Source organism: Rattus norvegicus, chromosome 7, assembly GCF_021556685.1.
Source record: "Rattus norvegicus strain SHRSP/BbbUtx chromosome 7, alternate assembly SHRSP_T2T, whole genome shotgun sequence".
In the NCBI taxonomy this organism is placed as follows: domain Eukaryota; kingdom Metazoa; phylum Chordata; class Mammalia; order Rodentia; family Muridae; genus Rattus; species Rattus norvegicus.
Window position 1 is genome coordinate 15,692,501 of NC_141540.1, and position 27,796 is coordinate 15,720,296.

Consider the following 27,796-nt stretch of genomic DNA (forward strand, 5'->3'; position numbering starts at 1 on the left):
GAAAACTTAAGACAATTACTCAACCTGCTGTCCTGCTGTGCACTCACAGAGTCTGTTTACGTTTAATGTGCCTTTAAGAGAACGGTTTAAGCAATTTACTATGCCTCAGGTTTCCCATGTAGTCAGCTTTTCAGACCTAAACTAAACGCGTGGCTTTAATCTTCGATTGTGAACTATTCCATGTCCCTGACCCAGAATATTACATGCATGTGTTGTGTTATTTGCTGAAATTACTCAAGAGGTTGAAAGCAACAAGTATTCACCAAAAATGTCGGATGTGGATATGGTTTGATAACATCTGTTTGTGCTTATACTTGCTATTCTGGGTCAGTAGGGAGCAGTAAAGTAACTTCTTCCCATGCAAAACTCTGTGATAAATTTCTTTTTTTAAAAAGATTTATTTATTTCATGTATACGAGTATACTGTAGCTGTCCTCAGACACACCAGAAGAGGGCATTGGATCCCATTACAGATGGTTGTGAGCCACCATGTTGTTGGGTATTACTATGGCCCTGGGAATTGAACTCAGGACCTTGGAAGAGCAGTCAGTGCTCTTAACCACTGAGCCATCTCTCCAGCCCTTAACATTTTCTGTAACGAATCCCTCATTCCTTTTCCACACCATGTTTTCTGTGCTAGTTAATAAAGACACAGCAAAACTCTTTTTTTAGGGACAGAAGGACAACACAGGGTAAGAAATGAGACGTTCAAATTTGGGCTCTCTTTTGGTCAGTTTAATACAAGAGGGAACCTGTATTTTTAGTCCTTAATGTGTTATCAATAACACTGTAGATTTTGTTTCATCGTATTTTGTGAATCCACATTAACAAAGAGGGATGATCTTTACATTGATGTTGCTTTCTTTGATGATAAGGACCGCACCAAGCTGCAGTTTCTGTAAGGCTGGAGAGATGGCTCAGTGGTTAAGAGCACTGACTGCTCTTCCAGAGGTCCTGAGTTCAAATCCCAGCAACCACATGGTGGCTCACAACCATCTGTAATGGGAGCCAGTGCCCTCTTCTGGTGTGTCTGAGGACAGCTATAGTCAGGCACTAGTAAGTCATTCCTACCCAGAAAAGACCCCAGTTTTTATTCCCAAGTGTGAGGACTTGGGTTGATAAGAAGCGTTGTGGTTCCAGGAGTCGGTGTCGTTTGAGGACATTGCGGTGTACTTCACCTGGGAGGAGTGGCAGGTCCTAGACGTGGCTCAGAAGCTGCTCTACAGGGACGTCATGCTGGAGAACTACAGTAGCCTGGTGTCCTTGGGTGAGTGTGCAGTAGCAGTCGCTGTCTGTTGATAAGCAGAGGAACCTTTCAACCTGAAGTTTTCCTTGTAACGTTTAGCTGATGCGTGATAACGGCGTGCATTCCCAGTATGCAGTATGGCTTTGAAACACACTTAAACAAATCAGACTATATTGTATAATCAGATGATCAGACAATCAGAACAATGGTCAGATGACAGTAAGCCGTCACTTAGCAATATTCTGCTTGTAATGGGAAAGTTTAAAATCATTCACCTGCTTTGAAATATTCAATCACTTGCTACCCACTCTATATTTGCTTTCATATTAGAGAGCCATAAGTTATTAATTTCTACCCACATCTACCCCAATAAATACACATTCTCTGCTCCCAATCCCCATACCTTTTTCACACTGTAGTAACCACTGTTTATTCCCCGCTATTTCTTTGAATAATAACTTTTGAACGTAACTAGAAAATTTAGCATTTTTCTTTCGCTGACTTTTGTATTGTGGCTTTCCTAGGGAGATGCAGATCTCTTCACTACACATACAAGGAGAATCAGCGACCAAAGAAATATCCTATAACTTTCAGCTCTTCAAAGAAATGAGTTTAGTGGTGATAAAGAACCCTGCTGGGACCAGGCAGTAGTAATGAACACCTTTAATTCCAGCAGAGGCAGGTGGATCGCTGCAAGTTCAAGACCAGCCTGGTCTACTGTAAAAGTTAGGTGGTTCTCCCTCCTAATCCTATGTTCCCAGAAATAAGACTCAGACTCAAAATATATTTACAGGTAGCTTGGTTGTACAGCTAGGCTCTTCTCTGAACAAACCATTACCTAAAATAACCCATTTATTCTAATCTACATTCTGCCACATGGCTGGTCGGTTACCTGTGCTCAGGTATCATGCATCTGTCTCATCACATCGTCCAGGTGCATCTCCTGTGCCTGGCACTATCCCAGAATCCTTTCTGCCTCCTGGATGTTCCACCTTTTATCTTTTGCCTAAGCTATAGGCCATAAGATTTATTATTGACAGATGCCACATCCATACAGACACAAGATATTCACTCTATAGTTACTGTCTACAAGTCTCTGATTTGCCCACTGTAGCACAGTTCCTCCCATGGAAGGGCATCTGTCATCAGGGAACCTGACTGCACATTGGCAGAAACTGTTCAAGATTTCTCATTTACAGGCTGCTGCGTGATCAAACCTGAGTTGATCCTCATGTTGGAACGTGAATTTGGGCCGTGGAGGGTAGCAGATACCTCAATCTGGAACCTTCCAGGTCAGTCAGTGCATAATGGGTGACAAATGCCATCAGATGCCTGTCATGGTGAGCTGGTTTCGCCAAGTTCTACTCAGAGCCAGACTTGAATGTGGTTGGCTTATGAATCAGACAGGGCCTGAAGATGCTTCTCCACTGAAAATTGTTTCCCTGTTTTCGTTGCTCAAGTTTATTTTGTAGAGACTTAGTCTCTTATTCGATGTCAAGTTTAGCTAGCAGATGCATGATTTTATATTGTTTTTCCTGACCTTTCTTCCATGTCTTATCATGTTCTAAGGAGTTGAAAAGGAGTTATCTATTTGCCCCATCTTAGTGTCTATTGCTCTGATAAAACACATGACCAAACACAAATTCTAAAAGAAAGTGTTTAATTGAGGTTTTGGTTTTGGAGGGTTACCATACATGGCAGTGGAACAGCTGTGGACGCCCCTCTATAAGTAGGTGACAGAGAGGCACACAGAGAATGACAGTAGTCCTTCGAAACCTCCAAGTCTGCCCCAAGTGACACACCTATTCTGACAAGGCCGCACCTCCTAGTCCTTGGAAAACACTTGTACCAAATTTAGACCCAACATCCAAATATGAGCCTGTGTAGACCATTCCCATTCACCCGAATATGCAGTGCCTTGCCAGCCTAAAGAAAGATTTCATTCATTCTGTTTAGTAAAGAAGTGAGCTTTTAATGTCCCTTGGGGTACAGAGGTGGCTTTGCCAGATATTTTTCTCTCTCTACCTAGCCCATTTTCTATGAAATCTTTTTTGTTTTACTTACTTCATTAGTTGAGCTATTTCCCCTGAAAACTTTCCGGGTAGTTGTTTTTGGTTTTTTATTTGGCTTTGTTTCTTGCTTTGCTTTGTTGTTGTTTTAATGACCTCATTTTATTCAGTGGCCTTAAATATGTGTGGTTTTTAAATTCCATTGTGTTATTTTTATTTTTCTACTTAAGTTTACTTAAGTTTAAGAAGTTATTGTTTTATGCTATTGTGCAGCTTAATGTGATTTGAAAATAATATTCCATTCAGTAAAGAATGTGAATATAAATCTTGTGTCCAAAGAGCTTCAGAGCCACCCATCTTAGCAGCGTTCCTGAAGTAGACCTGCTGTCTCTTATCTCTGGGCCTGACTTGGCACATTTAGATGAACTACCTCATTTCCTTTTTACAGGGTACTGCATGGCCAGACCAGAATTGAACATCAAGTTACAGCATGGATTTGAGCCATGGAGTGGCTCGGAAGCCTCACTCTGGAACCTCCCAGGTCAGTACACGCTGTCCTACGGTGGAAGGAAGAAAAAGAAAGCTTAGCATATAAAAGATCAGTTATGCTGATTGGTCTCTTTGCACCAACTTTCACCAAACCTGGCTCAGCAGAGACCTGGTCTCATGGATAGTTGCTACGAAATGTTCAAAACAGTTTCACATGTGTACCCCATGAGATCTTTAAGGAAGTACTAATACCAGTTCTCCAAGCTATTCAACATAACAGAAGATGAAGGGCCATTTCTAAGTTCCTTTTACAGAGCCACTGTTACATCAACACCGAAAGACCCATGAAAAGGACAGTTATAAACTAATGTCCCTTATAAAGATAGATGTAAACGTTCTCAATTAAATCAAACCAAAATGAAGAACACATCAAAAAGATTATCTGGCAAGATCAAGTCAGCTTCACCCCAGAGATTGAGGGCTGAGTCAATATTGTAAATCAATAAACACAATTCACATAAGCAGACTAATGGGCAGCAAACACAGGATTATTTTTATTAGATGCAGAAAAGGCCTTTGACAAAATGCAAAAATCTCTTCATGGTAAAAGTCCTGGAGAGACTAGGGATACAAGGAACTTACCTCAGTATCATGATGGAAATTTACAGCAAGTCTATAGCCAATATCAGCCTAAATAGAGAGAAACTTAAAACATTTCTCCTAAAATCAGGAATAAGAAGACATGGCATCCACTCTCTACCCCTGTTCAGTATACTACCTGAAGTCTTTGCTAGAGTAATATGGCAACTGAAGAAGATCAAGGGGTGCAGATAGAGGGAGATCAAGGGGTACAGATAGAAGATCAAGGGGTACAGATAGGAGATCAAGGGGTGCAGATAGAGGGAGATCAAGGGGTACAGATAGAAGGAGATCAAGGGGTACAGATAGAAGGAGATCAGGTAGCTTTATTTGCAGATGATATGGTCTTATCCATTGCCCTGTTTTTTATACTGAGGTGTGTTTTTAGATGTCCCCAGTGCACACAGAGACCTGTAGGCCATTCTTGTTGGATAGTTCCTTCACCTAAGTGCTTATTTGTTTTTTCCATTGTAAATTGTAGTGGGTTTTCTTTGTTGGTTGGTTTATTGTCACACGCCTTTACCATTTTCTTTTTGTTTACTCTGTAGATAGTTCACTTTCTATTATGGAGGAACCAATACAATGCCAGTTTCTTTAAAAAAATTCTATTCATTGAGAGAAAACTGGAGGATGGTTATGATGTATTCTGGTGAGATAAAAACTACCAAGAATGTTTACCTGGTGGAAAGGAAGAAGCATATGCTTTTGTTTCTTTGTTTTGTCTTATTTCTAATCTCAGAGAAGATACTAAAGTCACCTCACTTTTTAAGGTATTATTCATTGTTTTTACCAGAACTTTAAGATGACGATTTTTTAATTGAAAATAGGTTCTTTTCCCTCACATACTATGTCCTGTTATTGTCTCCCCTCTCGACTCCTCCCAAGTTCTCACCACCTCCTCTCCTATCTGTTCCCTTTCTGAATCTCATGAGAAAACAAATGCTCCTAAGACATAATTAAAATAAAATAAAGTAAGATAAAACAAAAACTAACACACTGGAGTTGGACAAGGCAAAGAAACAGAAGGAAAAGAAAGAACACAAGAAAAGGCACAAGCATCGGAGACCCACTCATTCCCACACTCAGGAATCCCATAAAACACTAAAGTAGAGATCATAATATATACAGAGACCTGGTACAGACCCATGCAGGTCCTGTGCACACTGCCTCAGTCTCTGAGGACATACGAGCGTTGATCAGGCTGATGTAGAGGACCTTGTTATCCTAGTGTCCTGTATCCTCTACTGTCTCTTATGCTCTTCCCACCTCCTCTTCCTCGGGGTTCTCCAAATTCTGAGTAGAAGAACACTTCCCATTTAGAACTGGGTGTCCAGGAGTTCTCATTCTCTGCATAAGATCTCGCTGCAGGTCTCTGTATTTGCTCCCTTATGCTGCAGGAAGAAGCTTCTCTTAAAGATGGTCGAGCAGGAACTGAGCTATGAGTATAGCAGAATGTCAGTAGACGTTGTTTTATTCCTCCCTCCCCTTTAAAGTATAACATTTGGCTTCCCCCCCTTCCCGGTCCCTTGACTATCTAGTCTCTGGGTCTTGTTCACCCAAGCAGTGTCTGGTATGGATTCCATCTCATGGAGTGGAACTTAAGTCAAACCAGACACTGCTTGCTTACTTCCACAATCTTTGGGCCACCATTGCCTTAGCATATTTTCCCAGAAAGTCACCATTACAGATCAAAGGATTTGTGACTAGCTTAGAGTTTACTTTTCTCTTTTGGCAGCGTAACTAGTGTACAGAATACCTTCTTGAAACAAAGACAGTAGGACACAGGGGTAAAGTCCCTTTTGGGGGCCAGTTGAACTCCTCCGTGCTTGAGCAGCCGTGCAGGTGTTGTCTGCAGCAGTAGGGCCTTGCTCTCGTTCATGAAAAGCACCCTGGAGCCTTGACAACAGCCTGGGGTGTTTGGGAACTTCCTCATTAGATGGGATCCAATCTCAGTACCTGGAGCTCCATGTTGTCACAAGAGATGAGCAGTTGGGACTCTGTTTTCCTGATTTTTTAGGCAGTTTCGTCAAGAACACCTTTATAAATGCACCTTCTTTAGAAGCTTCTGCTGTATTAGCTTCCATACTACCAAATGGCTCTTAACTGTAGTTGACACTTCCTGTGGTCCATCCCTCATCCCTCTCACCCTTTCCTGTTCCCACTTAACCATCCCATTTCAGACCCCTCTGTTTATCAGTTCTGTTTCTTTTTCCAAACAAGATCTATCTGTGTCCCTTAATTCCTTACACTATACCTAACCTCTGGTTCTACAGATTGCAACTTGGTTATTGATGTAACAGTTAATATCTACATAGAAGTGAACGGATACCATATCCCCCTTTCTAGATCTGGGATACCTCATTCAGGATTATTTTTCTAGTGCCATCTATTTACCTGCACATTTCACGATGTCGTTTTCTTACAGCCGAGTGACTCTCCATTGTGTAAATGTACCACATTTGCTTTATACATCCTTCTGTTGAAGGACATCTAGCTTGTTACAGTTTTTAGTTATTGTGAATAGAGTAGCAATGAACATGGTTGAATAGATTTCTCGTTGAGAGGATAAAGTGTCTTTGGGTATATGCCTAAGAGTGGTGTGGCTGATTTTTATGGTAGACGGATTCCCATCTTCCTGTGATCCACTGGACTGATTTCCATAGTGCCTGTACAAGTTTGCACTCCCATCAGTAATGGAGAAGTGTTTCCCTTGCTCCACATCCTCGCCAGCATGAGTTATCACTCGTGTGATATCTTAGCCATTGTGACAGGTAGGGGATAAAATCTCAAAGTAATTGTGATTGGCATTCGCTTGAGAACTAAGGATATTGAACAGTTATCTAAGTGTTTCCAGCCATTTGAGTTTCCTCGATGGAGAGTTCTTAGTTTAGATCTGTACTCTGTTTTCCTAATTCGATTATTTACTCCCTTGATCTCTGGTTTTTTGAGTTCTTTATATGTTTTGGCTGTTAGACCTTTATCAGATATGTAACTGTCGAAAGTCTTTTCTCCATTCTGTACGCTATGACAGTGTCCTTTGTCATGCAGAAGCTTCTTTCTTTCATGAGATCCCATTAACCGTTGATCTTAGAGCCTCTTCAGAAACACTTTTCCTGTGTCAGTGGGTTCAAGGCTGCCCCCCATAGTCTCTTCTATCAGGTTCATTGAATCTGGTTTTATGTTGAAGTCCTTGATCTGCAGGGTAATAAGTATTGATCTATTTGGATTCTTCTAGATGTAGCCATCCAGTTTGATGAGCACCATTTGTTGAAGATACTTTTCTTTCTACTTTGTATTTCTGGCCTCTTTCTCAAAAGCAGGTGTCAGTAGATACAGGGATTTCTGTCCAAGTCTTCAGTTTGATTCCACTGATCAGTGCTTTTGTTTATGTGCCCATGCAGGTTTTCTTACCATGTCTCTGTAGTGAATCTTGAAAATGGCAATACCTCCAGCATGTCTTTTGTTATTCAAGACTGTTTTAGCTTTCCTTGTTTTTCGTGTCTCCATATGAAGCTGAAAATTGTATCCCTTCAACATCTGTGAAGAATTGTGTTGGAATTTTGAGGGGAATTGCATTGACTCTAGATTTATTTTAGTAACGTGGCCATTTTTACTACACTAATCCCGCATAACCAGAAACATAGGATATCATCCACTATTCTGATACCTTCTTCAGTTTCTTTGTTGAATGTCTTAAGGTTTTTATCACATAAGTCTTTCACTTGCTTGATCTGAGTCACTGTATATTATTTGCGGCCCTCGTGAAGGGTGTTGTTTCTCTGGTTTCTTTCTCAGTCTGTTCTTCACTTGTATAGGAGGGCTACTGGTTTGTGTGTTAGTTTTGTATTCAGCTACTTCCTAAAAGTCTTCATCAGCTTAGAAGTCTCCCAGTGGGATTTTTATGGTCACTTATGTGTAATATTACAGCATCTGCAAATAAGGATGCTTAGAGCTTTTTCTTTCCACTTTTTTTTCTTGATCTCCTTCAGTTGTCTTATTGCCCCAGCTGAGACGTCAAGTACTATATTGACTAGGTATGTAGAGGCTGGACAGCCTTGTCTTATTCCTGATTTTAGTAGACCTGCTTTCAGTTTCTCTCCATTTAATTTGATGTTGGCCAGATGTTTGCAGTAAACTGTCGTTCTTGGGTGAAATTATGTCCTTTGTATCCTTGATCTCTTCCAGGGTTTTATCATGACTGGTTGTTTGGATTTCGTCAAAGGCCTTTTCGGCCTCTTTTAATCTTTCAGTCTGTGTTTATTATGAATTCCATTTATTGATTTCTATATTGATCCCTGCATCTCTGAGTGAAGCCTACTTGATCAGTGTGGTTGAACTTTTTGATGTGTTTTTGGATTTATATTTTGCGAGTATTTTATTAAGAATTTTCCATTTATGTTTATGAGGGAAATTCGTCTTTTGGGGGACTTTGTGTGGTTTGGGTGGCAGGATAACTGTGGCTCTGTAAAGGAAGAGGGGATAGAGTTCCTTTTGTTTCAGTCTTGTGAAATAATTTGAGGACTGTTGACATTAAGTCTTTGAAAATCTGGTAGAATTCTGTGCTAAAACTCTCCGACCCTAGGCTTTTGGGGGTTTCGTTTTTGTTTATTTGTTTGGGTTTTTCTGTTTTCTTTTTTCCTTGGCAGAGTTTTAATAACTGTTTTGATTTCATTAGGGGTTATAGATCTGTTTAAGTTGCTTATCTGATCTTGATTTAACTTTGGAAAGTGGTATATATTAAGAAAATTATCAATTTCTTGTCTATTTTCCAATTTGGTAGAGTACTAGTTTTTAAAATATATCCTATGATCCTTGGATTTTCTTGGTGTCTGTCGTTATGTCCTTATGATTTTTATCAGTATATTATCTCTGTGTCATTGAACCTTTGTGCTGTTTTCTTTCTTCTTTGTTTGTTTTTATTTTATTGATTTCAGCTCTGAGTTTTATTATTTCTTTTCATCTACTCCTTTTGGGTGTGATTGTTTTTTTCTTTTTTTCTTTGTTCTGGAGTTTTCTGGTCTGCTGTTAAGTTACTAGTATAAGAGCTCCTCAATTATTTTTTCTTTAATGTAGGTGTTTAAGGTATGAACTTGCCTCTTAGAATCATCTTCATTTTGTTCTATAAGTTTTGGGAAGTTCTGTTTTCATTTTCATTCAATTCTAGATCTTTGATTTTTGTCTTGCCCTATGTTTTATTACGTAGTGAGTTGTTCAATTTCCATAAGTTTGTAAACTTCCTGTTTGTTTCTGTTGTTGCTTTTATCCTGTTAGAATCCATAATGGTCAGATAATGCAGGGTGTTATTTCATATTTGGCTAATTTTGTAGAAAGTTCTGTGAGGTTCTAAGAAGTGTGGTTTTGTCTCTCTGTCTCTCTCTCTGTCTCTCTGTCTCTCTCTCTGTCTCTCTGTCTCTCTCTCTCTCTGTGTGTGTGTGTTTAGTTTAAGCTATAGTGATATTTCTTTTATGAACGTGAGTACCCTTGTGTTTGGTATATAGTTTAAGAATTGAAATGTCGTCCTCTTAGTTGATGTGTATGTAGTTCACCATTTCTGCTTGTAAAGTTATGATTAGAAGTTTATTAAAATGGTTACACTAGATTGCTTCTTAGGTCCATTTGCTTGAAATACATTTTTCAATCACTTTTATCCTGAATCGATGTCTATCCTTGATATTAAGGTGTGTTTTCTTAGATGTTGCAGACAGATGGAACCATTGATGTTGGATGTTATCAATGAACAGTACTTTTGTATTCCTGTTACTTATTATTATTATTATTATTACTATTATTATTATTATTTGCTGGTGGTGGTGAGTGTGTGTCTGTGTGTGTGTGTGTATGTGTGTGCGTGCACACGTGAGCACGTGCACACTGTGTGTACATGTGTGCATGTTTTTCTTCTTTTGACTTTGCTGATCTGGAACTATTTATTACCTGTGTTTTCTTATGTGTAGTTCATCTCTTATCAGTTTTTCTACTGGTACCTTCTGTAAGGCTGGTTTTGTAGATAGATATTATTTAAATTTGGTTTTATCAGAGCATGTTTTATTTTCTCCGTCTATGTTGATTGAAAGTTTTGCTGGGTATAGTAGTCTATGTTAGCATCTGTGGTCTCTTCGAATCTGCAACACATCTGCACAGGTCCTTATGGCTTTTACGATCTCCATGGAAAAGTCAGGTGTAATTCTAATAGTTCTGCCTTTATATGCTAGTTCCAGTTTTTCCTTTGCATCTTTTAATATTTTCTTTGTTCTGTATGTTTATTGTTTTGATTATTATGTGTGAGGGCACTTCTTTTCCGGTCCAGTTCTGCCTCTTGTACTTTCATCAGCATCTCCTTCCTTAGGTTAGGGAAATATATTCTATAATTTACAATTATAGAATTATTCTCTGAAATTATTCTCTGTGCCTTCGACCTGTCATTCTTCTTCTTCCTCTATTCTGATTATTCTTGAATGTGGTCTTGTTCATAGTTCCTCCAAAATTGCCTAGATATTTTATGCCTGAAGTTTTTGTTGTTGTTTGTTTTGTTTTGTTTTATAGATTTAACACTCTTTGACTAGCATATCCATTCCTTCTGTCATTTATTCAGTGCCTGAAGTTCTCTTCTATCTTTTACATTTTGTTAGTGAGACTTAACTATGAGATTCCTGTTCAAGAGCCTAAATTTTTTATTTCCAGAATTCCCTCAGTTTCTATTTTTCCTACTGATACTTTTTCCATTTCAAGTTTTAAATAGTTTTTGTTTACTTTTTTTGTATGTGTGTGTGTTCACAGATTTTTAAAAATAGATTTGTAGATATACACTTTAAGGACCTCTATTATACTCACAAAATCTATTTTAAGGTTGTTTTCTTGGTCTTCAGCTATGTTGGAGTACTCAGGGTCTGCCTGAGTAAGCTTGCAGGGCTGTAGTGGAGACATATTGTCCTGGTTGTTGTTATGTGTTTACTCTGTCCTGTAGACATCTGGCATCTGGTATCTCATATTTGGAAGATTGTTATTTTAATTGCTAATATCTGATCTTGTCTTTCTTGGGCAGATGTTTTGTTTCTTGGTTTCTGTTTGCCTTTCAGGGTTGTAAGAGCGTGTGTTGGTTATGTTGCCTGGTAGGAAATTCTTCTGGGATCTTGATGGTTGTGGCCATCTGGATTTTAAGGAAAATGTGTTCCTAAGTATTGGGAGCTGAAACTTAGAAATGGGGATGGGCTTGTGAGAGAAAGAGAGGTCCACAGGAGGAAGAAAAGCAGCATATCACACCAGGATTGGCTTAGTCCTCTGGGAATGCAGGCAGAGATTAAGAAGAGGCCATATCCTATACATATCACATGCGATAGACATGGGGATGAACCTGGGGGATTGAACCTGGTGGAATCTGACAAGAAGTGAAGATCTGCATTTGGCCTCCTTGCTTTCTTAGTTGATGGCCTGTTGGTTCCCAGGTAGTACCTGCTGGAGTTGAGGGCTGAGATAAAGCAATGAGTTTGGGGGGGGGGATTAGGAGGAGAAGGTGTGTGTGATCCACTGGAAATGGGAGCAGGGGTACAAAGTAGCAGCAGCTGGTAGTCTGCTGAAAAGCCGGGGACAAGACTCAGGGTTTGGATTTGGAGGATTTGAGGGACAAGTTAAGATATGTAGCTAGTTTACCTGCTTCTCTGGCCAAAGATGACAATTTTCAAAAATCTGTAGAAGATACATTATTAAATATAAATTAAATACTTAGTGGTAATCATGATTAAAATACAAATATGAATCCAGCCTAAAAGAGCTTGTTTTTACATTTCTTTTTATTCTCGAGAACTTGAGAACTTCATATGCATCATAGTCAATGATCTGCTCCATTTTCTCCTTCAAGTTTCCTTGTGATCCCACAGCAATCCTTCTCCCACCAACTTCATATTATATCTTATTTCTTTCTTCCTTTTTTTTTTTTGATAACCCACCAAGTCCAATTAGTGCTACATATATAAGTGTGGGTATGGGGTCTTCTCTTTCTGCATGAAAAATCTACCTGGGCTGCATCCTCAAAGAAAGAATGATGCCTTCTTCTCAGCAGCTATCCACGTCAACAGCGTCTCAGTAAGGGGGAAGGGGTGCCTGTATCTACCTCATGTACGTCTGCTTTCCCTTGCTTGGCTTTGTGTTCATTCCATGCAAGTGAACACAGCTGCTGTGAGTACAAGAGTGGGATTGGGATGGCCATGCCATACTTAAAAGGTAGCATCAGCGTTCTTAGATCCATCCTATGACTTTTATGTTCTTTCTGCCTTCTTCTTTGAGATGTTCTTTGAGCCTGGGTGGCGCTGTGGTTAATATAGATTTACTATTTGCAGATGAACACTCAGGCTCTTGTTCTCAGCCCCATGACCAGTTATCTGTCTCTCTGCTGACTGCCATCTACTGAGAAAGAAGCTTCTCTGGTCAAAGTTGATAGCATCCCAGCTCTGTGGCCTAAACAGAAATATTTAGAAGGCAGTTTGACTATGTGACCAGTTAGCACAATAGGAACAGCAACTTCTACCTAAGGGCCCTTGTCCTCTCCAGCCATAGGCTTTTGATCAGCATTGTAGTACTAGGGATTAAACAGTTTGAATGTAGTTATTAGTGTATTTGCCTGTGGAATTTCTACAAGAATGAGAGGAATATCTGAGTTTTCAGGTTAAGGTGGCAAATTAGAAAGAAGGTGGGAGAACACAAACCAGGAGAAAGGATAGACTATATTCAAGAGACAGAAACTGAAGTGTGCTGAGGAAAATGTGTCAGGAGAGTTATAAAGGAGAAAGGCAAAGCAGAAAGGAAGTAGAAAACAGTTCACAACCTGAGCTCCCAAACCTGTAACTATAAGGTAAATCCTGCTGTAAGTACGAAGAGCTCTTTTGCCAACAGAACAGCGTTTTCAAACAGAGGAATCTAAGAGGAATCGCAAAAGTCGTAAAGCCAGCACAGCTGCTTGGTAAATGTCCAACAACACTGAGCTGAGTGATGCAGTTGCCACCATCCAGTCTTCCACTTTGGTCTTAGACCGTTGCGCTCAGCTTTCCCGGATCTTCGTCAGGCAGCTGTGCTGTCACTGTTACTGTTTGTTAACTGTGGCTGTGCCAATAGGACATACCTCTTTTCCTTAAAGTATCCCGTACAGTGCTCTGGTATGTCTGAAACTGACTCTGCTTGGCCGGCTAGGCTTGGAGAAGATAACCGATCGCATTGCCCAGTATCTTGATGTGCTTTCTAGTCTAGGGTCCTGAAAATAAGGCGTAGTCACAAAACAAGGACACCAAGGACACATTGACATTGTGAGGGAGGGCCAAGTGAGGAAGTTATGGAAGCTGCAGGTTCAGATGACAGATCACTGAAAATCTTAAGCAAAGGGAACTTGTGATATGCAAGATTTAGTGGTTTCAATATGCGTGAGAAGTGAGCCCCAGGCATTGCTTGTAGTTTACAGAATAGGAAACTGAGCCTACCATGAGCAATTTGTTTGGCCTCCAGACCCTCCTTCCAGCAATATATGCTTGAACTGCATAATGAAGTATGTCCTGATTATACATGGTCTAACAGATCTAGACTTTCAGTCATCTTTCTGTAGTGTGATTTACCGTTGGCTGGTTTTGAGAGCATCAAGACCACTCATGTCCCAGTTTCCTTTGGTCTCCCATAATGCAATACTCTTTGGCTTAGACTCCCCTTATTGCACAAAAAGGGGGGTGGCTTTTGGAAATTATCTTGCTTGTTTTATAAACTAGAGCTTATTGATGTCAGAAGGGGCTTCTTTTATGCAGGCAGTGAGGTTTCCTAACTGGATACAGCCCTGTTGCTCACAAAACAGTGACCATCTTAGCTCTCAGCCAGCATACAGCACTGAGGGTGAGCTGAGAATAAAGAGAAGCATTAAACTTAACTTGTCCTAAGTAGCCCAGTCTTAGAGGACACAGATAAAATGTTGCTCTGATTAGTTGTTTACTGTCCTTCTCAACATATTTTTACTATGTCGCTAGTGTTGTTACTCTAGAAATAAATATAGCTATTTTAAATTAGTCCTGAAGAAGTTGATGCAAGTGAAAAAAAACCCATAGTTTTCGGAACCCCATGTAAATCCAGAAAATGAAAGCTATGCACAAAACGTAAGATAGACCTAATGAAGAATTTGAAGATAGCTGCATTCTTATTTTTTTCAGGCAGCAAATTTTCATAGGTAATGAATGTGTCTCAGAAAAACTAAATTAATTGAATTATACTTGTATATCAGTCCCTTCTCTAATTTTTATTCTTGCTTATAAGAGAAAATTCATCTATGCTTGCATCCTTAAAAAAACAAAAAGCTGTTATGACAGCTATTAGTTTGTATGTCAAAGAGGTTCATTGTAGAATAGCACTACGAGTACAGATAATATATTAAGAAAATGGGACAAAGGACAAATAGCAGGTCAAAGTTGATGTGGAAATCTACCACTAAGAAGTAGATGGATACTTTCTTTACCCTACTTCTTTGAACCAAAAATAGCAAAGGCTCAAAGAAAACTGTTTACACTCTGGAATGCTTATTGGTACATTAACTTATTGAAGACTATTATATAAACATATATATGTGTGTGTGTCTGTATTCACTTATGATATCTGCATATTTTTATATGTACATATTTTAAAATAATCACTTGTGATATATTAACTTAGATATTTAAGTGGATATTTTAAAACTTATACCTTAAAGATACAAAGACACTACTTATATATTTAAATTACCTAAAAAGTTTGTATACTTCATAGGCATTGTTGTTTGTTTCTTTGTTTTTTAATATCATTTTAGATGTCCATAATGTAAGTGCCCTGGGAAATCAAGAGACACACTTGTGGCAAGCTGAAGTCACCGGTGGCATTACATCATATGAACAGATGGTTGAAGTAGGTATTTTGTATATCCTAAACCACATTTAGGGTCTGAACATTGAAGAGTGTTCTACTTACGCAGGGACTTAATCCACGGTGCACCTCACAGACTCTCCCCCATGAGTCTGAGAAGATGCAGGCTGGAGAAGAGCCCGATCATCTTAGTCTAATGGAGACTTGTGAGTGTCTTAGTCGCCATTTTCAAAACCAAACTTTGCCGTGCATTTTTACTGTTTGGGGCCATTGATACCCTTCTATTAAAAGCTAATTTTATTGATATATATGAAGTTTCATATGTGGAAGACCTCTAATTAAAGTTTGGTGAATATAGAAATCCTTTGGATAATGTAGCATTCACCGCCCAAGGCATGGCTTAAGTAAAAAAGGAAAGTTTTGAGTCTAATATATATGGGAAAACATTTGGTAGTAAGATTAAACTCAGTAAAGATTACAAAATATACAAAGAGCAGTACTCCATATGTAGGGATTATAAGAAATTTTTCCTTAAGAAATTAGACCTTCAAAAAAATTGGGAAGCAGATGTTGTTGATGTTGGTGAATAGTCTCATATGTTATAAAGAATGTAACAAAATCTTCCATCTCAAGGCAGAACTACAGATTCAAGAGAAAATTCATCGAGGGGCAAAAACATGCGAATATAAAGAATGTGTGGAAACATTTTATCCGAATGCACAGCACACCAGGAATCAGACATCGCAGTCATATGAGAACGCCTATGGATGGGAGGAATGTAAAAAAACTTTCTATTATCAATCAACCCTCACTCAACATCAACGATTTCATATAGGTGAGAAACTCTATGACTCTCCACAATGCTGGGAAATTTTCCCCTGGAAGTCCCAACTCAGTGTACATGAGACATTTCACGCAGGTGAGAGACGCTATGAGTGTGAAGAATGTAGGAAGTCTTTCCATCGGAAGGCAAACCTTATTCGACATCAGAGAAGAACACATAGCAGAGAGAAGCCGTATGAATGTATAGAATGTGGGAAAACTTTCTACTGTAAGTCAGATGTCACTCGACATCAGAGAAGAACTCACAGTAGAGAAAAACCCTACGAATGTGTAGAATGCAGTAAGACTTTCTACTGTAAGTCATACCTCATTCGACACCAGAGTAGAACTCATAGTAGAGAGAAGCCCTATGAATGTACAGAATGTACTAAAACCTTTTACTGTAAGTCAGATCTTACTCGACATCAAACAACGCACAGTGGGGAAAAGCCTTTTGAATGTAACGAATGCTCGAAAACATTCTACTATAAATCAGACCTCGCCAATCATCAGAAAACGCATACAGATGATAATCCTTATGAATGTAAAGAATGTAGGAAAACCTTCTGTTCCAAGTCAAGCCTCAATCAGCATCATAGGATTCACACAGGCGAGAAGCCCTATGAATGTAATGAATGTAAGAAAAGTTTCAATTCTAAGTCAAACCTCACCGAGCATCAGAGAAGAACTCATACCAGAGAGAAGCCCTATGAATGTAGCGAATGTTGGAAATCCTTCTACTGTAGGTCAGAACTTACGAATCATCAGAGGACTCATACAGTGGAGAGATTCTATGAATGTAAAGAGTGTAGAAAAAATTTCTACTGTAAATCAAACCTCAATCAACATCAAAGAACTCACACGGGTGAGAAACCATATGAATGTAAAGACTGCAACAAAGCTTTCTATTGTAAGTCAAACCTCAATCAGCATCAAAGAACTCACACCGGTGAAAAACCGTTTGCATGTAAAGACTGTAGTAAGGCTTTCTACTGTAAGTCAAGCCTTGTTAAACATCAAAAGATTCATTCAGGTGAGAAGCCATATGAATGTGAAGAATGTAGGAAAACTTTCTTCCAAAAGTCAGACCTCACACGACATCAGAGAACACACACAGGTGAAAAACCCTATGAGTGTACAGACTGTAGCAAAACTTTCTATTGTAAGTCAAACCTCAATCAACATCGGCGAACTCACACACATGAAAAACCTTATGAATGTGAAGAATGTAGGGAAGCTTTCTATTCTAAGTCAGAACTTACTGAACATCAACGAACTCATACAGATGAAAAGCCCTATGTGATGTTTAATATTGATTGCCAACTTGACAAGATCTGGAATCATCTGGGAGACAGGCCTATCGGCATGCCTGTGAAAGATTATCTAGATTGAGTTAACCTTCGGAGATGTCTGTAATTATCTTTATTTGGTTAATTGAAGTGGGAAGACCTACCATAAATATGTGTGGCACTTTCTCTGGTTTAGGATTATGTACTGCATGAAAAGGGATGGCACCATTCTGTAGACTGGAGTTCTAGACGACATGAAAAGAAGGAAGGTAGATTAAGCATGAGCATGTGCTATTTTCTGCTTCCTGTTTGGTTGCCACTTGGCAAAATGCCTCAAGCTCCTGCCACCAGAATCTCTACCATGTACGATTGGATTTCATGTGTGAGGTACTGCGAGCCACAGCAAAAAGTAACAAATATAGGAAATTGGTTCTAAGATGTAAGGCGCTGCTCTGATAAACTGGACTAGATGATACTTAGGCCATTAGCAATGGCTTTCATGGGGAATGTAGATTTGGAACTTTGGGATAATAAAATCTTTGAATGCTATGCTACAGAGTTTAATGGGCTACTGTGGTTTAAGTTTATAAGTGCAGACTGTGGCAGCCTTGCTCACAAGGTTTCAGGGAGGAACAAGCATTATCAAGAACTGGGCTAGAGACCACTTGTGTGATCCTTTGTCAAGAATCTGGCTTCATTCAACCTGTGATCTGAGAGCCTAAATGATGAATTTAAAGGAAAAGTACTCATTTGTTGGGTGAAGAAAATTTCCAAAAAGGTAAATATTCAGGCTGTGGCACAGCTCCTGGTAACTTCACTTATAAAAGTTTACAATGAAAAAGTTCCATTGCGAAGAAGATAAATAAAAAAATGATTAAACCTTACAGTCTCTCAAGGATTAGGAAGCTAAAGCAAGGCAAAGCTGCAGGCAAGGCAGGTATGGAGGAAGAGGCCCTGATTAGTAACAGGGATACCCTGCCCTGCCCCCAGACAATAGGAAATGTCTGCATTGCCCTCCTGCCCCACAGGAAAGGCGTCCGCTTGTAAAAATGCAGACTCATTTGAAAGAAGAGAACCGGGATTGAGAAGTCAGCTCAAGGGATTCCCTGTTCTCTGAAGACAAGTCCCTAGGGAAGTGTTCCTGTAGGGTCAGCACACTGTAGGCGATAGGTTTGATCCAAGAAGACATTTTATATTTCTGACTAGCAACGGCCCTTGGAAGCTTTGTGGATACGACACTAGTTTCATAGGCATGGAAGATGTAACACTGAGGGGTCAGGTAGATTTGCTCCAAAGTTTCGGAGAGCAGCTGAGGCTAGGCATTGTTTGTCAAAACTGGAGTCTCTACAGGAAGGCTCTGAATGCCCACTGCGTGGACCTGTGACGATAAACTATAATTTGCCATGGAGACTCCAGTATATAAGTGATGCCAAGAGCATGGCGTCATCTACCAAGGAAAGCTACAGGCATGGAGTGGAGCCAGTTGGATAGCAGAGATCAAAGGATGGGGCTTCTGAAGTACTTTGGATTCCAGGTGATTCTATTACAAGTCTCAGATGCTGTGGACATATTGCAGTAAGATATATTGTTTTCCCCGCTGGGTTTCAACCCTAGTTTTTTTCTTTGGGGAATGGGAATGTTTATGCTTTTATGTATTGGAACCATGTAACTTGCTTTTTGATATTAAGGGGACTCACAGAGTATTTCAGATGAAACTTGGACTTTGGATATTAAAACAGTATTGGAATTCTTGAAGACTAGGGATTTTTAGTATTGTATCTGACCCACTTTACATTATAAAATGGCCATCAGCATATGGGGACAAGAGAGGAAAAGTTATGGCTCAACAATGATAATCATGTCACATTGACAAGGAATACAGTTATGGTGGCTAGTATTGTCAACTTGACAGGATCTGGAATCACCTGGTAGATGAACATCTGAGAATATCTGGGAAAGATTTTCTTAAGTTAATTGGCATGGAAAGACTGACTTTAAATGTTTGTAGCCCTATTTCATGGGCTGGGGTCTTAGACTTCATGTAAAGAAGAAAGATGGCTAAGAATGAACATCGTTCTCTGTTTTTGACTGTGGATGCCACTGGAACAGCTGCCTCAAACTTCTGCTACTGTAACTTCCCTGTCTAGATGTATTCTACCTTTGAACTGTGATCCAAAATAAATCCATCCTTAATTTGCTGTGTCAGGATATCATACCCTATGAAAGTTTAAACATGTAGGAATGAAGTTAGAGAGTTGGCTCAGCCAGTAAGAGCATTGACTGCTCTTTGAGAGGACCTCATTTGGATTCTAAATTTCAACATTACTCACAACTGTAAATCTAGTTCCAAAAGCCTCCATGTGTAGTGTGCATAAATATATGTTGACTAAACATTTGCACATATAGAATGCTTTTTAAAGTATGTAGGAAAGTTTCTCATGCAAGTCAAACCTCACTTAACATTCCAGAAGTCACACACATGAAAAATCATTTTATATTAAAGAATGCAAGAATCTTTCTACCAAAATTCACATTTCACTAAGCATCAGAGATTCATAGATGGGAAACAAAATTTACTGTAAGTACTCAATTTTTACTTGACATCAGAGAACATGGGTGGGTGAGAAACTTGAATGTAAAGTGAGCACAATATGGCCGAGAGACATCAACCCTATTCATTGCTCCAGAAGGACTGTATGTCCTGGAGGCTTTAATCTCATTACCTTGGTGAATCCAGCAGGACTAAAATGCTCCAGCTAGTTCCATTTCCCTAATGAGCACATTGTACCTGGGAATCTCCATCCCTACCTGTCAGTTTGCTAAGCATAATACATATGGTTGGATCCATTCTTAGTTACCCAGGTGACAGTTGCACATCTTGAAGAGTCAAGTTTGTTTGTTGCATATTTGAGAGATGCCAGGAAGCTCCAGCCCCAGTGAACACATTGTATCTGGGAGACTTGAACCTTTCTTATTACCCAGGCATGGGCTGTATCTGTGAGAATTTCCAACCTTACATTATCCCAGTGAGCACAGCATACCTAGGAGCTCCATCCTATCCCGTGTCCCCTGTGAGGGATATATGTGTGGGAACTCTAGCTCAGTCAAGGTAAGCATGCTTCGTGAGCAATGTGGCCTCACTGTGCACAACACATCTAAGAAGCTCCATCCACTTGCTATCTTGGTGACCAAACCATTTCCTGAGTGGCATTTGCCCCATTCATCACCTTAGGAAGCACAGGAGGCCTGGGAGACTCCAGTCCCATGTAGTTTGTGTATTATATCTGAAGTTTCTAAGTCCATCCGTCATTCAGGTGAGAGCTGTATGCCTAGGAGACTTCAGGCCCACCTTTCACCTCTTTGTGAGTACAATTCACACACAAAGACCACAACTCAGCCTGTGATCCTGGTAAGCATAGGTTGCCCAGGAGGATCTCTCCGTTGGCTCATTTCTTAGGCAGAGGCTTTATGTCTAGGAAGCTCCATCCCTGCCAGACACCTCTCAGAAGGCACTAGCTTTACTTGTTACCCTGATGAGCTTAGCACACCCAGGAGTATCCAGACCAACACATCTTGGTAAGGATTGAGTGGCTCGAAGTCTCTGGCTTCATTAGTCACTGATGAACATGATGCTTGAGTCCTGTCACCTCAGAATAAGGGGTTGACATAAAGAAAAAAATTTAACCAATCACCTAAGTCTAGATATAGAAGTACCAATATATAAAAGCACAATTTCTATGAGAACAAAAATCCCTAAAAAGTATGTATTTTCCAATAATGATATCCAGTGAAAGTAAAGAGCTTTATATTCAAATAACTCAAATACTTTTGAAAAATATAAGATAACCTTTCCAGTCTGAACCAGTGCCCTGAGCAGACATTGGGCGCTGGCTTGGCACCCACTCCCACAACACCCAGAGGAAGCCTACTCCCAGGTGCTCTAACATGCCCAGGATCAGAGATGGGGAGACCACAACAACTGCCCCAACACCAGGAGTAACTGAGATCCAGGGACACAGGAACCATCACCCAGCCAGTCTGAACCAGTGTTCTGAGCAGACCTTGAGCTCTGACTCTGTACCAACTCCTACAACACCCAGAGGGAACCCAACTCCCAGGTGCTCTGAAACACCCAGGATCATAGGAGAGACCACAACATCTGCCCCAATACCCGCCCCAACACCCTGAGTAACTGGGTTCCCCAATATCCAGGGACTTGGGAACCCCATCCAGCCAGGGGCAACTGTACATTACAGTCTGAGCCAGTGCCTGAGCAGACCTTGGGTGCTGGCTCTGAGCCAAGTACTACAACATCCAGAGGAAGCCTGACTCCAGTGTGCTCTGAAATGCCCAGGATCACAAAGGAAGCTCGACTCCCAGGATATCTGACACAATCAGGATCCCAAAATCATAGGATCACAGAGACAGCTGGATTCTGAGGAATTCTGACACAACCAGGATCACAGGAGGGAAATGCTGCAGTCAGAGACAGCAAGGGCAGGTAACACTAGAGATAACCAGATGGCAAGAGGTAAGCACAAAAAACAAGCAACAGAAACCAAGGCTACTTGGCATCATTAGAACCTAGTATTCCCAATAGAACAAGTCCTGGATACCCCATCACACCGGAAAAGCAAGATTTGGATTTAAAATCACATTTCATAATGATGATAGAGGACTTTAGGAAGGACTTAAGTAACTCCATTAAAGAAATATCCCCATCAAAAGTCCAACTTAATTCTTCATAGAGTTAGAGCAATTTACAAATGCATTTGAAATAACAAAAAAGCCAGGATCAACAAAACAAAACAAAACAACAACAACAAAAAAGAACTTCTGGGGGAATCCCCATCTCTGAACTAAAGCTGTATTACAGAGCAATAGTGATTAAAAAATAATAATAAAAAACCCTATATTATTAGTACATAGACTGGCAGGTAGATCAATGGAATAGAATGGAAGACCCAGAAATGAACCCATACACCCATGGTCATTTGATCTTTGACAAAGGAGCTAAAACTATCCAATGGATAAAAGATAGCATTTTCAACAAATGGTGCTGGAGGTCAGCATGATGTAGAAGAATGCAAATTGATCCATTCTTATTGCCCTGTATAAAGCTTAAGTCCAAATAGATCAAGGACCTCCACATAAAACCAGATACACTCAAACTAATAGAAGAAAAAGTGGGGAAGAGCCTTGAACACAGGGATATAGGGGAAATTTTCCTGGACGGAATACCAAGAATCGACAAATGGTACGTCATAAAATTGCAAAACTTCTTTAAGTCAAAGAACACAGTCATTAGGACAAAATGGCAACCAACAAATTGGGAAAAAATCTTTACCAATCCTACATCCCATACAGGGCTAATATCCAATATATACAAAGAACACAAGAAGTAGAGTCCAGAGAATCAAATAACCCATTTAAAAATGGGGTACAAAACTAAACAAAAATTCTCTGCTGAAGAATATCAAATGGCTGAGAAGTACCTAAAGAAATGTTCAACATCCTTGGAGTTATCAGGAAAATGCAAATCAAAACAACCACGAAATTCTACCTCACATCAGTCAGAATGGCTAAGATCAAAAATTCAGGTAACAACATGCTGGGGAGGGTGTGGAGAAAGAGGAACACTTCTCAATTGCTGGTGGGATTGCAAGCTGGTACAACCACTCTGAAAATTGTCCCCACCAGCGGGGACCCAGTTATTCAGGGTCCCGAAGGGGCGCTACCCTTGGGCCTAAGTGGGGGGCGAGAGAAGAAGGAGACCAAGCAAGATTCTGTTGTCAAGGTCTCGTTTATTGGGGTGAACGTTACAGCTTTTAAGGTTTTCAGGTAGGGGGAGTGTCCTTTGTGAAACACAGAGGAGGGGGAGGTGCGGATATAGGTAGTGATAGCTGGAGGCAAAGAGGTCAGACGGTAGACGATGAGGTCAGGCGGTGGAGACACCGGGTGTTGATTCAGGAGGTAACAGGTATCTGCTAAGGAAGCTGAGGCATCCCTTGAATGTTATCTTCCTGTGCCGTAAATTCATGGGAGAGGCTTTCATTCAACAATCTTAAGACTTAAGGCAGTCATCTTAGGGGTGAGTCTCTGTGGCCAAACAGCTCAGAGTCACCTAGTCACTTTGAACCATGCAGTCAAAAAGTGGCTAGGCCCAAATCCAATATGGCTCCCTGCAGAAAATCAGTCTGAAGGTTCCTCAGAAAATTGGACATTGTACTACCTGAGGACCTAGCTGTACTACTCCTGGGCATATATTCAAAAGATGCCCCAGCTTACAAAAAGGACACAGGCTCCACTATGTTCATAGCAGCCTTATTTATAATAGCCAGAAGCTGGAAAGAACCCAAAATGTCCTTCAAGAGAGGAATGGATACGGAAAATATGGTACATCTACACAAAGGAGTACTACTCAGCTATTAAAAACAGTGACTTCATGAAATTCATAGGCAAATGAATGGAACTAGAAAATATCATCTTGAGTGAGGTAACCCAATCACAAAAAAAACTGCACATGGTGTACACTCACTGATAAGTGGAAATTAGTCCAAAAGCTCTAATTACCCAAGATAAAATCTACAGACCATGTGAAACTCAAGAAGAACAACCAAAATGTGGATGCTTCAGTCCTTCTTAAAAGGGGAGACAAATATTCATAGAAGGAAATATGGACACAAAGTATGGAGCAGAGACTAAAGAAATGGATATTTAGAGCCTGCCCAACCTGGGGATCCAGCTCGTGTGTGTGTGTGTGTGTGTGTGTGTGTGTGTGTGTGTGTGTGTGTGTGCGCGCGTGTGTGTGTATCCACCAAAACTAGACAATATTGATGAAGCCAAGAAGTGCATGCTGACAGGAGCCTGATATACCTGTCTCCTGAGAGGCTCAGCCAGAGTGTGACAAATAAAGAGGCGATTGCTAGCAGCAAACCCTTGAACTGAGAATGGGGTCCCCATTGGAGGAATTAGAGAAAGGATTGAAGGAGTTGAAGGGGCTTGCTATCCCATAAGAACAACAATACCAACCAACAAGAGTTCTCAGGGAAAACCACTACACATGGACAGACCCATGGCTCCAGCTGCATATGTAGCAAAGGATGCCTTTGTTGGGCAGGAGATGCCCTTGGTCTTGCCAAGGCTGGACCCCAGTGTAGAGGTCTGTCAGGGAGGGGAGGCAGGAAAAGGGGATGGTTGGGGAGGGGGAACACTCTTGTAGAAGAAAGGGAGTGAGATGGGATAGGGGACTTATGGACAGGAAACCAGGAAAGGGAATATCATTTGAAATGTGAATAAAAAATATCCAATTAAAAAATAAAATTGCAAAGCTTCTATAAGGCAAAGATCACTGCCAACAGGACAAAATGGCAACCAACAGATTGGGTAAAGCTCTTTACCAATCCTACATCCCATACAGGGCAAATATCCAGTATATACAAAGAACACAAGAAGTTAGACTCCGGAGAGTCAAATAATTATATTAAAGAATGGGGCACAGAGCTAAACAAGGAATTCTCCACTGAGGAATATCAAATGGCCAAGAAGCACCTAAAGAAATGTTCAACATCCTTAGTCTTCAGGGAAAAGCAAATCAAATCGACACTGAGATCCCACCTCCCATCAGTCAGAATGGCTAAGATCAAAAACTCAGGTGACAACTGATGCTGGGGAGGGTGTGGAGAAAGAGGAACACTCCTCCACTGTTAGTGGGATTGCAGACAGGTACAACCACTCTGGAAATCAGTCTGGAGGTTCCTCAGAAAATTGGACATTGAACTACCTGAGGACCCAGCTATGCCACATCTTGGCATGTACCCAAAAGATGCTCCAACATATAACAAAGACACATGCTCCACTCTGTTCATAGCAGCCTTATTTATAATAGCCTGAGGCTGGAAAGAACCCAAGACGTCCCTCAACAGAGGAATGGATACAGAACATGTGGTATATCTACACACCGTAGTACTACTCAGCTCTTAAAAACAATGACTTCATGAAATTCTTAGGCAAATTGATGGAACTAGAAAATATCCTGAGTGGGGTAACCCAATCACAAAAGAACACACATGATATGTACTTGCTGATAAGTGGATATTAGCCAAAAACTCAGAATACCCAAGATACAATTTACTACTTGAAGCTCAAGAAAAAGAAAGACAGAAGTGCGGACACTTCAGTACTTCTTAGAACTGCTAACAAAATACTCACCAGAGGCAGTACAGAGACAAAAATGTGGAGCAGAAAGTGAAAGAAAGGCCATCCAGAGACTCAATCCAACATGCAGTCACCAAACCCAGTCACTATTGGGGATGCCAAGAAGTGCATGCTGTCAGGAGCCTGATAGAGCTGTCTCCTGAGAGGCTCTGCCAGAGCCTGACAAATACAGAGGCAGATGCTGGAAGTCAACCATTTTACTGAGAATGGGGTCCCCAGTGGAGGAGTTAGGGAAAGGACTGAGGTGCCTGGGGCTGTTGCAACCTCCTAGGAAGAATAACAATATCAATCAACCACACACCCCAGAGCTCCTAAGGACTAAACCACCAACCAAAGAGTATACATGAAGTGACCCATGGCTCCAGCTGCATATGTAGCAGAGGATGGGCCTTGTTGGTCATCAATGAGAGGAAAGGCTTTTGATCCTTTGAAGGCTCAGTGCCCCAGTGTAAGGGAACGCCAGAGCAGGGACCCAAAGGAAGTGGGTGGATGGGTCGGGGAGCACCTTCATGGAGGTAGGGGGTAGGAGGATGTGATGGGGTATTTTTTGATAGGGTAACCAGGAAAGGGGATAACATTTGAAATGTAAATAAAGAAAATACTCAATAAAAGAAAAGAAAAAGAAAGTAAAATATAAGCTTAAGAGAAATCTTAACTGATTGAAATAAGATTGACACACTGCATATAAAAAAGGAATTTAATAAGGAGATAGAAATATTGTAGAGACACTACCTGAAATACTGAAACTTAAAATTATAAAATCTTCTGAGAGCATCAACACTAAAACACATCACAGGGAGGACAGACTGTCTTAAAGACAAAACGAGGATATTTAAAAAAATTAGATGACTCTAAGGAAACAGTTTCTTTCAGATACGACTGGACTGATGCAAATCTGAATTCAGAGAGACTCTGACAGCACACGCAGTACTTTTCTTGCACAGGTTCAAACCAGCTTGAGTCCCAACACTGGAAAGGTAAATGGACACGGAACACCACTCTTGCCCGAGGAGCTGTCTGTGACTGGTAACAACTGGGAAAGGGGAAATCCGTTTCCTCCAGTGGTAGGCCCCATGCCCAGGAGTAGGTAGTTAGCCAACACAAATTCCATGGTATTTTGTGGACTTTCTGTTGGGGGTTATTTTTTCTTTCTTCTTATTACCTGTTTTTATTTTTATTGGGGGGGGGTGACTCAGATAGATATGTATACTCTAGAGAATAATTCACCAGCACTGAAAGTTGGAAACAGCTTATGACCATCAGTAGTTGAATGAATTAATTTCAGTCATTATATACGAACAAGGAAATATTCAGGCACAAAAGTAAAGAGTTTACAGTATAAGTAGAATAACAAATATCACAGTACTAAGACAGGCACAGAATGAGTCTGTATGATTCCATGCATATAGGTACTTTGAATAGACATGCTCAAACTGTAATTTTGATTATCAGGAGTTCAAAGTAGGTACAAAGGGAAGTCAACTTTTAGTAAGTATAGAGTTCCTGTCAGTGATGATAACCTCAGTTGTTTTGAGACAGGCTAACACTGTACTATTTAACCTAGGCTGGCACTGAACTCATCATTCTGCCTATGCCTTCCAAGTGCTGAGATTACAACTATTCCTAGTTGATAACATTTGGAGTAAATAGAACGTCGATTGTTATACTTATATCTCCATGCCATTGAAACACTATAATAATGTTTGATATGTATCCTGCTGTAATTAAAGCCCCATGCATATAGTTACTTCAAATAGGCACATTCAAACTTAATTTTTATTATCAGGAGTTGAAAGTAGGGATAAAGGGAATTCAATTAGTAAAGTTTAATTAGTAATTATACACTTACTGTGTGTACAGCATATTTCCACAACATGCCTTCTGAAGGACACGTTACCCCTAACAAAAGTAGGAAACCATTTCTGTTCAGTAAATCTGTTCTAACTTCTGGATCCCTACCATACTCCACAGCATGACTTTAAAACTTAGTTCAAGAATCTTAGAGTCAAGCACATTAAAAACAGCAAATATTTTCTTCCCTCTGATTTTTTTGTGACTGGTATTAAGTTTGACTTTGAACATGGATCCTCCTGCCTAAGCCTCCCAAGTGATAGGATTATTGGTGTAAATATCATGACTATACATATTCTTTTTTCTCATCTTTTTCTTCTAAACCAGGATCTCTATGTAGCCATGGCTGTCCTAGGAATAATATGTAACCCAGGTTG

General features: G+C 40.2%; 1 protein-coding gene across 4 annotated transcripts in view; it reads left to right on the top strand.

Moving 5' to 3' along the window:
* 2610008E11Rikl (RIKEN cDNA 2610008E11 gene like) overlaps window positions 1-19,549 on the top strand; it is a 21,426-nt gene extending 1,877 nt beyond the window's left edge. Inside the window, exons 2-7 of one of the 4 annotated variants that reach the window (XR_015625083.1) lie at window positions 1,141-1,267; window positions 2,446-2,538; window positions 3,704-3,796; window positions 4,932-5,153; window positions 15,188-15,282; window positions 15,874-19,549. Coding sequence is in view for 3 of the 4 variants with exons in the window: in XM_087559591.1 (XP_087415717.1) it covers window positions 1,141-1,267; window positions 2,446-2,538; window positions 3,704-3,796; window positions 15,188-15,282; window positions 15,874-17,454 (1,989 nt within the window). In the remaining variant the exon portion in view is untranslated. Of the gene's footprint in view, window positions 1-1,140; window positions 1,268-1,770; window positions 2,539-3,703; window positions 3,797-4,931; window positions 5,154-15,187; window positions 15,283-15,873 lie in introns of those variants that run through there. The other 3 variants (XM_087559592.1, XM_087559591.1, XM_087559594.1) reach the window with 3 other exon arrangements.
* Window positions 19,550-27,796: the final 8,247 nt, after the last annotated feature.